The following is a 13,855-nucleotide window of genomic DNA, read 5'->3' on the forward strand; positions in this document are numbered from 1 at the left end:
GGTGACCCGTCATGAGCAGACTGTGCCACTGATCCTTCATCTTAAGCCCAGAATAAATATATATGTAACAGACCTTAACCCAGCACACATCCTAGAGCCTAGCCCAGTTAACCATAACTTGAAACAGCTGCCCAGCCACACTCAGCCTAAGTCAGCCAAAACACAGACAACCTAAAGATCCATAAGCATGAGAATAAAGGCTTGTTTTAAGCCATCGAGTTTTGGGGGTGATTTGTATCACCATATTACGGTAATAGCTGACTAATACACTATCATACCTGGATCATACATGAAAATATACTAATACCTTCTTACTGGCTCAAAGGTATTCTGTTTTAACCTCAAGTTGACTTATTTAAAAAAAAAAAATCAGTAGTTTTTTGTTGAGAACCCAACATGAGGGTATTTAAAAATGTACAGCTTCTATTCATGAGAAAAATGCAAATCAAAACTACGGTGAGGTATCACCTCACACCAGTCAGAATGGCCATCATTAAAAAGTCTACAAATGACAAAACCTGGAGAGGGTGTGGAGCAAAGGGAACCCTCCTACACTGTGGGAATGTAAACTGGTGCAGCCACTATGGAAAACAGTATGGAGGTTCCTTATAAAACCAAAAATAGAATTACCATATGTTCCAGCAATCCCACCCCCAGGGCATATATCCAGAGAACACTCTAATCCAAAAAGATACATGCACCCGAATGTTCACAGCAGCACTATTTACAACAACCAAGATATGGAAGCAACCTAAATGTCCATTGACAGATGAACAGATGATGTGGTATATACATACAATGGAATACTACTCAGCCATAAAAAATAATGAAAATGCCATTTGCAGCAACATGGATGGACCCAGAGATTATCATACTAAGTGAAGTAAGTCAGAGGAGGACAGATATCATATGACATCACTTATATGTGGAATCTAAAATATGACACAAGTGAACTTACTTACAAAACAAAAATAGACTCACAGATATAGAAAACAAACTTATGGTTACTAAAGGGGAAAGGGGGTGGGGGAAGGATAAATTAGGAGTTTGGGATTAGCAGATACAAACTACTACATATAAAATAGATAAACAACAAGGTCCTACTCTACGGCACAAGGAACTATATTCGATATCCTGTAAAAAAACCATAATGGAAAAGAATATGTATATATATGCATAACTGAATCACTTTGCTGTACACAAGAAACTAACACAACATTGTAAATCAACTATACTTCAATTTAAAAAAAAGAACCTATAGCTTCTAGTCTCTCTAAGGATTCAAAAATCTACCATTGTATGGGCTTGGCGGGAGATAAATTCCTGACTATCACCGCAATGGATCCCAAATTCCAGCTATTTATTTTCCCTAACCCCTGGCAGTTAGAACCTAGTTATATGACTGAAGCATGCCTTATTACAGGAGTTGGCAATTTATGGCCCACCAGCAAAATCTGGCCTACCACCTGTCTTTATAAATAAAGTTTTATTAGAACAAGCCATTGATTTGTATATTGTCTATGGTTTCTTTCACCCTGCGACAGCAGAGTTGAGTAGTTACAGCAGAGATCATAGGACCTGCAAACACTAAAATATTTACTAATTGGCCTTTCAGAGAAAAAAAATATCCATCTCCTGCTTTACCAAATAATTCTGTCAGAAACCTTAATTCTAAAATTAGTGACACAAAAAGAAATAATAATTTTGATACTTTTTGGCAGGATAGTAGCAACCAATATCCAGTGGCAATGGTACCTCTTGTGGACCAGTGGACCACGGCAGTGACAGAAGTTTATAATTCAGATTCATCTTATAGCTTGATGCTAGGTGTGTTTCTGGGTGCATATCCTGGTCTTCCTTGACAATTTCTGCCCATATTTAAACCTGACTCGCAGGCCTTTCCATTGATTCCATGAGTTACCTGATATCCTTCCAATTATATTATCCTACCTAAGGTAACTGGAGTTACTTTCTGTTAGTTGTAACTCAGAACCTTGAACAGTCCATTGACCTTGCTTTATTCCTGACTCTGAGTAAGATGTTCCTATTCCACTCCCCAAGGATCTTGTTCTCGCCCTCTCACATCACTCACATCTGTCAACCTGTAATTTATTGGCTGTTTGTCCATTTTCTCTCTAGGACTGGGAGGTTCTTCCAATCAGGGACTGAATTTAAATCAACTCTCCATGGTGCTCAGGAAAATGTGAAAGCATATAAGAAAGAATTAGCAGGCATGAAGACTATAAGAGCCAGAAGACCATTATTTTTATCTTCAAAACTGCCAAGCTTGATCGAGTCATTATCGTGTATAAGCAATCTGCTAAGCACTCTACATACATTGTGTCATTTAATCCTCATAACAACTCTATGACTTAGAAAATCTTTTTATCCCATTTTACAGATAAGGGAATTGTGGAGCATAAAGGTTAGGGAACTTGTTCAAGGACATAAATCCAGTCAGCAGGAAAGCCAGGATTCCAAAACAAGTTGAACTCTAGTGTCTGTGCTCACAAGCAATAACTTAAAACAGTTTTACTTGAGACTAGACTAAAAGTCACAGGAAATTTAGCAGCTCCTGACCAATTCCTAGAGGAACCCAGTTAGAGAAAGATTAGGATACTTTTCCAGAAACTGGATAAGAAAAGAGTGGGTCTACTGGCGTTAGTGACACACTATCTCTTGCCAGACATAGGAAAGACCCCACCCAGACATGGGGTGAGAATTCAGGAAAGACCCCACCTAGATGTGGGGTGAGAATTCAGCTTACTCTCTCTGTGGAATGGCATTAGCCTTCTGCTTCTTTTAAAGACTATGGTTGAAGGTGAACTGAAAGGGAAAGAGTTGTATGACTGTCATAAGGGAATACCCAGCTCACTGACCAAAGATGACATAAAGTGGGGAAGAAGTCTCAGAAAGCAGAAAGTTTCACCTCTGCTTTCGTGCAAGAATGGGAGGTGTCTATAGAAGCACAGTAACCACTGGCTACCCAAGAACCCTGCAAGGTTCTTAAGGGATAGTGTTGGTGGTCTTGGATGGTTGGAAGAAAACACTGAGAGAAGACAACAAAGACAAAAACATCCCCAAAGTGGAATGAGCTCCCCAAAAGACAGTGATGAAACTGACCTCATTGGAGCAACTTGTAAAAGCTCATTTTGACTCAATGTGGGCTACTGAGAGGTGCACCATGATGGCAATATGAGTTTGTCTTTTGCAGCATATACATAGGGTTGTTGAGTTTCTTTCCCTTTATCAAGAATGGCTTTGGATACCCTAGGGCCCCTCTGTTTTCCAGCAAGTTGATATAGAACTACTGGACCATCCAGGGAAAAATATTCTCAGGCTTCTTGCAGGAGGCTTCAGTCCATACACACTGAACATCCACTTCGTGCTCAAGACTACCTTAATCCTGAGCATACCACACAAAATAAAACACAGCTTTTGTCTCTCAGGAGCTTGTGCAGGAGGCAAAAAAGGAAAAAATCAATCAATAAAATTGATTGCTATGTAGTAAATTCTAGGAATAGGTCACTTTGGAGCAGGTACTCTACAGAGTAGCCACCAAGTCTGGTGACATCTGCAAATACATAAATAGTATGTTGATATTATATTCCATTAATGTTAAAATAATATCTAACTTTCTATGATCAACTAATATTTTTAGCATTTTAAGAAGGAAATAACATCTCACATGAGACTTGAAGGGCAGGTAGGCCAGAGAGGGCAGAAAACATTTGTGAATCTTTAAATCAATTTAATATTGATAGAGCAGAATTTGGAGGGGTTGTAGGGCAGGCAGGAATTGATAAACAGTGAGGCTGACCAGAGGAGCAGGGGTCATGTGAAAGCGTTATATCCCCAATTAATAAGTTTGCACTTTATTCTAAAGGGAATGTAAGTTTTCTTACACTTCAGAAAAACAATTCTGGATGAAAGATAATTGGGAACAAAGTAGGGATGATCACTGGAGACAACTGAGATTTCTGCTAGAAGTATTGATTTAGGAATCTAATGCAGTAAATGAAGAACAAAAATAGAAGTAAAGATGGCAAGAAATGGACAGATCTGAGAGATATTAAGGAGGTTCTTTGTAATTATTAAAAATGATTTGATTTCCTCTGAGAATAATGAAGATGGTCTTGAACATATCTTTGAAACCAACTGTTTTAAGCCATTACAACTTTATTCCTTTTAACCTAAAATTGGAAGAGAAAACAATATCTTCTTGTAGTATGAGGCTAAGAAATGTATGTGACTTTTAAAAATCTGGTCAACAGTTGGATATTTAAAATAAGGGAAGCACTAAAAATTAATTATTTTAAATCAACAATTTCCTTGTAGCAAAAAAGTGGGGGGACTTCCAAATGTAAAGGATCACCTTCAAAACAGAAACAACACACGAAAATCCACTTTGTGTTGCCAGCTTATATTTCCAATATATTAATCTAAGTATATCAAATGGTTATAAATCTATAGGATACAGATTTGACCAAAGGTATACAATTTATATTGTACAATTATTTAAACCACCTCAATTAAATGACCAGATAGGTTTTGCCATTACCTGAAATTTTAGAGGATATTATAGTGCTCCAACGTAATACTAACTTCAGTACAGAAAAATTTGTTGAATTCAGCTCATTAGTCTGAACTGTTCATCATTATTTGTTCTTACTCCACTTACCTTTTTCCAGTGAAAGTGATACTTCTCCCTCTCTTCCTCCTTACCTCTCTTTTTTCCATGGAGAACACTGAAATGAACTCTAGAATTCCTGGGAGACAGGTATAATCATTTAGTAAAAGGAAAGTGGTACCTACCCTTGTCGGTCCTGGCACATTTTGTTAACTCTTTCCCATTGGAAATCGAGCCGTGAGAGAGCTTCCTGTAGCCTCGCCTTTTCCACTGGTGTGGCACTTTGCAACGCTGCCGCCTTCTTATTGTGAATAACGTCAATCAGACCTGAGATTTGTTGCAGGCTGTCTTTTATATTCTGTAATATTGAAATTTCAAAGCAAGTCAAAAATGATTCAGCTGTCTATGGAAACAGAAGAAAGGAAATTTATCAACCCCCAAAGTAACTAATGGCCTCGCATTTTTAATCTATTGACTTTTTTTTTTTAACATCTTTATTGGGGTATAATTGCTTTACAATGGTGTGTTAGTTTCTGCTTTATAACAAAGTGAATCAGTTATACATATACATATGTTCCCATATCTCTTCCCTCTTGAGTCTCCCTCTCTCCCACCCTCCCTATCCCACCCCTCCAGGCGGTCACAAAGCACCAAGCCGATATCCCTGTGCCATGCGGCTGCTTCCCACTAGCTATCTACCTTACATTTGTTAGTGTGTATATGTCCATGACTCTCTCTCGCCCTGTTACAGCTCACCCTTCCATCTCCCCATATCCTCAAGTCCGTTCTCCAGTAGGTCTGTGTCTTTACTCCTGTCTTACCCCTAGGTTCTTCATGACATTTTTTTTCTTAAATTCCATATATATGTGCTAGCATACAGCATTTGTCTTTTTCTTTCTGACTTACTTCACTCTGTATGACAGACTCTAGGTCCATCCACCTCAGTACAAATAGCTCAATTTCGTTTCTTTTTATGGCTGAGTAATAGTCCATTGTGTATATGTGCCACATCTTCTTTATCCATTCATCCGATGATGGGCACTTAGGTTGTTTCCATCTCTGGGCTATTGTAAATAGAGCTGCAGTGAACATTGTGGTCCATGACTCTTTTTGAATTTTGGTTTTCTCAGGGTATATGCCCAGTAGTGGGATTGCTGGGTCATATGGTAGTTCTATTTGTAGTTTTTTAAGGAACCTCCATACTGTTCTCCATAGTGGCTGAACCAATTCACATTCCCACCAGCAGTGCAAGAGTGTTCCCTTTTCTCCACACCCTCTCCAGCATTTATTGTTTCTAGATTTTTTGATGATGGCCATTCTGACTGGATTAGTCTCCAAAATTTACAAGCAGCTCATGCAGCTCAATAACAAAAAAACAAACAACCCAATCCAAAAATGGGCAGAAGACCTAAATAGACATTTCTCCAAAGAAGATATACAGACTGCCAACAAACACATGAAAGAATGCTCAACATCATTAATCATTAGAGAAATGCAAATCAAAACTACCATGAGATATCATCTCACACCAATCTATTGACTTTTAAAAGTCATTAGCCTTGAAGCCCAGTGATTTCAACATGCCCAACTTCAATGGATAATTCACAGTCCTCCTCTTGATACAGCTGATCACTCACTCCCTCCATCTTAAAACTCTATCTTCATTTGACTTCTGTAACCTGAATTTTTCTGGTTTTTCCTCCACCTTCTTGTCCACTGCTTCTCAGTCTGCTTTACAGAATCCTTCCCATCTTACTAATCTCTTAATATTGGAGTGCTCTAGCTCAGTTCTGACACCTTTCCTTCTCTATCTATATTACCTCTTATTTGGTCCCATGACTGTAAATAATCTCTATGTGACAATGACTCTCAAACTTACATCTCCAGCCCTGACCTCAACTCTGAAATCCAGACTCACAAATCTAGGTACTTTCTTGACACTTGGATGCCTCATGAGCATCTCAACCTTAGCATAACCACATTCTGAACTGCATCCCCGTATCTTTCTCTTCCCATGGTTTTCTCTCCTTTGGTAAATGACATATCAATTGATAGTTATTCAGGCTGACAACCTTGGAATCATCCTTGGTCTTTCTTTTTTAATCTCCAGTATTCAAATTGTTGGACAATCTTGTTGGCTCTACTTCTAGAACATGTCCAGAATTTGACCACTTCTCATTATCTCCCTTGCTATTGCTCTGATGATATAAGTTATCCTTATATCTCACCTAGATTATCACAATAGCTACCTAAATGATCCTCCTGCTTCCAGTCTTGCCCCTCTCCCAGTCAATTCTCCACACAACAGCCAAAGAAATTCTTATAAAACATAAATCAAATCATATTAATTCTCTTCTCATAACCCTCCAATGGCTCCTCATCAGACCCATAGTTTTGTTTTTTTTTTTTTGGCCCAGATGCCCGACTCGTGAGATCTTAGTTCCCCAACTAGGGATTGAACCCGCGCCCAGCAGTGGAAGCGACAAGTCCTAACCAGTGGACCGCCAGGGAATTCCCAACCCATAGTCTTTATCATGGCCTACAAATCTCTACATAGCTTGGCTGTACACTGCCTGACATTATAATCTTATTTTTTCCTTATTCTGCATTTGCTGTCCTCTCTGCCAAAAATACTCTTTCCCTCCAAGACACTTATATGGCTGTTTTCCTCACTTCTTTCTCATCTCAGAAAAGCCTTATCTACTGTTCCATTTTAAGTAGCAGCGCCAACTGCTCTGTATTCCCTGTATTGTTCATTTTTCTTCATGGCACTTATGACTAACATGAAATTATACAACTACTAGTTTCTCTGCATCACTAGATTAGATCCTATGAGTGCAGGGATGTTATCTGTCTTGCTCTATATTGGGTTTCCAGAGCTCAAACCTGTGCCTGGCACATGGTAGGTACCCAGTGCATTTGTGTTGAATAAGTGAAAGTATCTCAAAATTTAACTCCATAATTTTAAAGTCTAGATTATATTTAAGGGGAAAATGCACAATGCCATTAAGTAATAAAAATCTTTTAAAATATTAATGTTCAAAAAATGCTAAAAACTTACATATTTGTCTAGTCTTACAAATGTGAATTTGGTTATTTTGCTCATCTGAATTGTCAAAGACAAGTCAATTGAGTAAACATTTACTGAGCTCTTTCCTGTACAAGGACCAATACAGAGAAGGCAGAGGTAGGTGAAGCACAGTTTTATTTGTTTCGAAGAAGTTTTAAATTGATCTCATTGAGGTAGTAAGGGAGGATGTGGTTTGGAAACTGAAGGAAACAATTATAGTTTAGAAGTCCCAGTTAAATGATGAGAAATTATTTGATGAGTGGTCTAAGTGGTACCAAATCTTTTCTCAAAGTTCAGAAAAGGAATGAATCATATATCATATATGGTCACAAGCCAAGGAAAGGGCTCATAAAGGAAGTGCAATTTGGGGTAGACACAGCTGAGTAGTTGAAGTGAGAAGGACATCATACTTGGTAGGTAATACACATGCAATGACAGGGAACATGAGTAGCCGTGTATGACTGACATTTCAGAAATGTACAGGATCAGGGAAGATGGGTCAGAAAACAGAGGCTGGAGATGATTAATAATGTGCTTTAAAATACTGCATGTAATTCAGTAGACAGTGGGGAACCATGACGTGTGTGTGTGCGTGTGTGCGTGTGTGTGTGTGTGTGTATTAATTTCAAATATACACAAAAGCAGAAAAGGAAAATAGTACAAACAGCCCCCATGAGCCCATTATCCAGTGCCAACACTTATGAAACCATGGACAATTTTGTTTCATTATATTTCCACCCATTCACCTCCTCAACTGGATTATTTTGAAACAAATTGATATATTATCCATAAATACTTCAGCATGTTTCCAATATACGTGAATTGTTTTCAAGGAAAGTACACATAATACCATATCCTACATCTAAAAACTTTAAAGTGTTATTAATGTAATCAAATATCTAGTTGTCCTTCATAATTGAGTTGAATCGAGAAACTTGTTTAGGAAGGAAACTTGGCAGAACTCAGTGACTGTTTGTTGGGTGAAGAAGAGGAAAGACTTGAATAACTCCCAGGTTTCTGGCCTGAGCATCCGGATGAATACTGATATCTGAGTAAAAGGATTTCAGATGGATGAACAGGTTCTGTGTGCACATGCATTTGTATTTGTGTTTGTGTGTGTGTGTGTGTGTGTGTGTGTGTGTGTGTAACAGATGATTTCCTTCTGGACACATATTATGAAGCCTTTGGGTTGTCAGACAATAGACATTCAATAGGCAGTTGGCAACAGACTTTGAGAATATGAATGAGATGGCAAATATCGTTGGGCCATACGTATTCTCACATTTCCACACGGTCTGGCCTTTCTGAGCAAAGAACATTGGCATCTGGGTTAGAGGATAATTGAATAGCAAACATACCTCGGTGTTTAGATTAGTGCATTTTTCCAGGGAGACTTAGAAGCTTATCCTTCTTGGATCCCTTTGCTTACATTCCAACTTACATTCTGAGGATAACAGACCTAGACCTTCCCCTCTCTCTGGAGAGGATGTATTTACATTCCAGAGCAAAGGTCTCTCTCTGTCTCTCTCTTCCCGCCTCGCTCTCCCCTCACCCACCCAAGTCCCTCCATGTCTGTCTGTCTGTCTCTATCAGATGTGCCAAATCCTTTACGTAAGTTCTAATGTTTATAATGTTGGGGTTTCTCTCTTGTACATCTGGCCCTCACTGCACGTCTCATGGGGATTTGAGTAATTAGTGAGATGTTCTCTGACCCAGAGATCACATGCTTCCTGTCAGGATAAATAAATACAGTTGACCCTTGAATAAAATGAGGGTTAATCTGTGTATAATTTACAGTTGGCCCTCCACATCTGTGGTTCCTCCACACCTGCGGATTCACCCAACCATGGATTGTATAGCACTGTAGTATTTACTGTGGAAAAATATCCACATGTAAGTGGATCCATGAAGTTCAAACCCATGTTGTTCAAGGGTGAACTGTATAAATATAAAAACTTAACAGGTATCAATAAAATGAACATATTTGCTGACTTGCAGGCAAAATTGGGGTGGTTCAACCATGTGTGAGATGGAGACTAGGCTAGATAGGGGGTGCCTGTTGCTAAGCCTGCAGCTTCCCAGAAGGCTGGCTCTGAAGCAAACTCCATTGGGCAGCAGGAGAGAAGTCATGGGTAGATCTTAGGGAGCTTTCCTGCCTCATTCTAAGACTTTATGACTGTGGTGCATGAGGACTTGTCTTGGGGGAAGATTAATCTATAGAATCTTGTGAGGATATAGATAATGTCGGTTGTAAGGGGCAAAAGTCAATGCTTACAATGGGACCCTGAGGAAAGCAGCTGTGTTCCCAGGGCTTCAAATCAGCTAGACACAATGGTTATGGGTGATGTGAGTGAATTTCAGAGAGAGAGGAAGACAGAGAGAGAGAGATTGTTTATAAAATTCCAAGGTGTTGCCTTCAAGTCCATGAACACCTTGCGATTAGAAGGTTTCATTATTTTTTTGTTAAGCAACTCAATTTAACTCTGTGGTCAGAATATGTATCTAACAAGTATTACCATGTGAGAGAAAGGAAGGCATGTCAACACAGAAATATCCTGTGAGATTCCTTATCTGGAGAAATGCAGGTTAAAATTGTCTTCTGCCAGTGTTACAGAATTGCTAGTCAGTGGAATGTAGTAGGTGTTGTTTCATTACAGGAGAGATGGTCAAATTGGTCAGAAACTTTGGTTAGAGTGAAAGCGTGAGAAGAAAATTTGCCTAACGATGACCCTTTGTGGAAAGCAGAGGTCAAGGTTGGAGATGAATATGACCGAAGAGTAGATCTCATCAGACCTTGGAGAAGAACCAGAAGAGTAAAATATTTTAAAACTAAAGGGAGAACGAATATCAGGAAGGAGGGAGGGAGGGAGCCACCAGCAAGTCAAATGCATCTAGGAACAGGAGTAAAAAGTCAACTGTGGATATTTAGGAGGTGACTGGTGATCTTATCAAGAGCAATCTCAGAATATTGAAAGTATGGAAATGTAAATCTGGACAGAGAAGACTGTCTTCCATTGTCAACCTCTTTCACTACAAAATTGAAAATAGCTTAGTACTACACTATGGTTTGCTTTATTTGACATAAGACACTTCTTTATGGAGGAAAAGTTTACTACTAATAAAAACAAAACTGAGAATATAACAACATTTTTTAAAAAGACAGAATGGATCTTGTATATGTTATCAATGTCCTAGAAGTGCCTTCACTCAAGCAAACCTCTTATATTCGTTCTTTCTTTTATCCACCTGGCAAAATTTCATTACCATCTCCTGATGGCTCTGAGACTAGAGTCTTGGGTGGAATATTTAGGGCTACCCCACTAGCTGGATTAGATCAGGTGCACCAACATGACTTCTTTTCTGCTTCTGTTAACTCTGCTGACCTGGACAGCCTGATAAAATGACCTTTGCCAGTGCTTGCAGGGGCTCAAATTCTGTTGACGTGAGTCACGGACTCCATGTTAACGTGGCTGCCAGCCCAAGGGCAAAATTCCAGAACTCTGACAAGTGCTCCACTTGATACCAAGCATCCAGCTGACTGACATGCTGATTACTGAAATTCACACTGGGGCAACCAGCCCCATTTGTCCGTGTGTTGGGAGCCCAAACACTTAAAACGAATAGCTGTAATTTCCTAAAGGGGTAAAATTCAAGAGAAGGGAAGGAGGATCTTCCCCACTGGTCTAAAAGTAATCCATTCATGGCTTTCATGTGGGGTGTGTGTGAGAGAATATATAGTCTCTCTCTGATGATTTGAGTTTGCAAAGCTTCCTGATTTTAATCCAAATCTCTGGAGAGTTCCCAGTTCTCTGGAGAGTGATGGAATTGCTCAGAATCAAGTTATGAATAGTTTTAGCAATTCTGGGCAGCATGCTGTAAAGGCAAGAAAACTTTCTATCTTAAATGAGAAAAGCAAAAAGCAAAAACTGGGGCAGGAGATGTCATACTCCCTGGATACCTAGATAATAGCTCCTTGGTGCATTCTCAGAGAATGCTGTCAAAATTGGCTGGAGTCCAGGAAATCCTTTTTAAAGTCCCTACACATACTCTTGTCCCTGAGGCATTGCACACAGAAAAATGGTATATGCACCAAAGAAAATTCTGTAGCAGTTTCCATAGTTTAAAGTCAGAGATGAGATCTTTTATAGCTTTTTACTATTTTAGTTTGTCTAGAAATAAGTGATCTTTATAGTTTCTGACCCTCTGAAAATGAAACCATAGTCACTGTAGTTGCTATGGTGATAGAAAAATCCATAGGATCACTACAGAGTATATTATTTCCACTTCTCTCCCTGAAATAGTTCCTTACCTTACCCGAAAATATGATGGCAAAATGAGGAAGCACACACTTTTTAGTCAACTTCCTTCCTGATGCTGACATGCACCTATGAAATGACCTCCCCACTCCCCATTTCAATTCTGTGAGATGTTTATTTGTCAGTCACTCTTCCTGGAAATGGAAACTTCAATTTCTGGAAGGCATGCATACATGAGTCTATATAATTTAAGTCCTTGATATTTCAAAACAGCATCCTTTCCACTCTGGTTCACAGAATCAAATAAGTTACCCTTAGTTATACACTTTTTTTTTTTTTTTTTTTGCGGTACACGGGCCTCTCACTGTTGTGGCCTCTCCCGTTGCGGAGCACAGGCTCCGGACGCACAGGCTCAGTGGCCATGGCTCACGGGCCCAGCCGCTCCGTGGCATGTGGGATCCTCCCAGACCCGGGCACGAACCCGTGTCCCCTGCAACGGCAGGCGGACTCTCAACCACTGCGCCACCAGGGAAGCCCTATACACTTTTAATTGAGAAAATTTCGATAGTGAAGCAACTTTCACAACTGAAAGATGAAGTTCAGATATGTACAAAAAGGGAAAACAGAAGACTATGAACTATACTGCTTTAACTCACATTTAGAGGTGAAAAGCCTGTTGTTTAAAGAAGAGCTCATTGATAACACAGTCATAGTAATATAGGCCTCAGCTTTGAGATAAATAATATTTAGAAATGTGGGTTTCCCTTTAAGAAAAGAATCAGTTTTTTAAGGGGATTCATAACACAAACAATTTGAAACTATAAGTACTTTGTTGATTCAAGTATTATGTAATAAGTGTCTTTAATGAGCTAAAAAAGAGAAACTAAGACTACAGACAATTGATCTAGGGAACCAAACAAGGCACCTGTTTGCCAACTAATCAGGCTGAGATAAAGGTCTCAAGTAACTCTTAACTAGGCTCTGTTCTCTATCATAAGGGACATATTTCTGCTGCTCAGTTTTTCTTCCTTTTAATGTAAAGCAACAACTACTCACTTGCTGTCAGAATGTTCCACTATAGAGCATGCCTTTACCCACTTAAATGGTAAATCTATTTATATGAATGTCAAATTAGATACTGTAGAAAGTGAGCAGGGCTGGAGTAGGAGACAGTGATATCTGATAAATTGAATGTATTATTAATCACTTCTGATGAAAATAAACTTAAACAAGAACTTAGTGAATTTTTAATGTCTTTTCTTATTGCAAGTTGTTTTATAATTACTCTGGAAAGTGCCTATATGATTTCTGTTTCTAAAAGTGCTATTTAAAATAGCATATTGCTATTGTGCCTTCTCTGTAATCTATAACTTATAGGTAGCCTTAGTCCTGTTTTATACCAAGAAGCAAGCTCAAACACAGGTTCCTAAGTTTAAAACTCTTACTGAGGTAAGATTTGAAATAATAGGTCGATCATATGATGTGTATACAAACTTTAATCTGAAATTCTGTCTTCTATTTTAAAGTTTGTAACTAAATATTTAGAAATTATTTATAAAATATTTACTTCAAATTTTGCAAGTGTTCGCTTAGTAAAAGTGTTTCCATAAGAAAAGAAAAGCTATCTTAAAATTGAAACAATATAGTTTCAGATATATAACAAAATAAGCTAAAATATAAGATAATATGAAATTGTCTAAGTGTATTTTCCCCCAAAACTGACTTCCATATTTCAATTATATTCTGGCTTGAAGTATATTGAATTTCATTTAAAAACTGTAAAATTGCTTTCTAGTGATTCTCCAGCTTTTATGTCCCAAAATGACTCATGGGAGCAGATGGCTTTAAACACCTATAATTCACATTTTTTTTAACCATATTTACTTCTTTTTTTTTTAC

The 13,855-nt window shown here is 38.5% G+C and overlaps 1 protein-coding gene across 1 annotated transcript in view; it reads right to left on the bottom strand.

The window, feature by feature from the left end:
- Nucleotides 1-13,855, bottom strand: part of DMD (dystrophin) — a 2,099,690-nt gene that overhangs the window by 1,186,189 nt on the left and 899,646 nt on the right. The window contains exon 43 of the mRNA XM_032618871.1: nucleotides 4,816-4,988. Coding sequence (XP_032474762.1) covers nucleotides 4,816-4,988 — 173 coding nt within the window. The remainder of the gene's footprint in view (nucleotides 1-4,815; nucleotides 4,989-13,855) is intronic.

Source organism: Phocoena sinus, chromosome X (genome assembly GCF_008692025.1).
Source record: "Phocoena sinus isolate mPhoSin1 chromosome X, mPhoSin1.pri, whole genome shotgun sequence".
NCBI lineage: Eukaryota > Metazoa > Chordata > Mammalia > Artiodactyla > Phocoenidae > Phocoena > Phocoena sinus.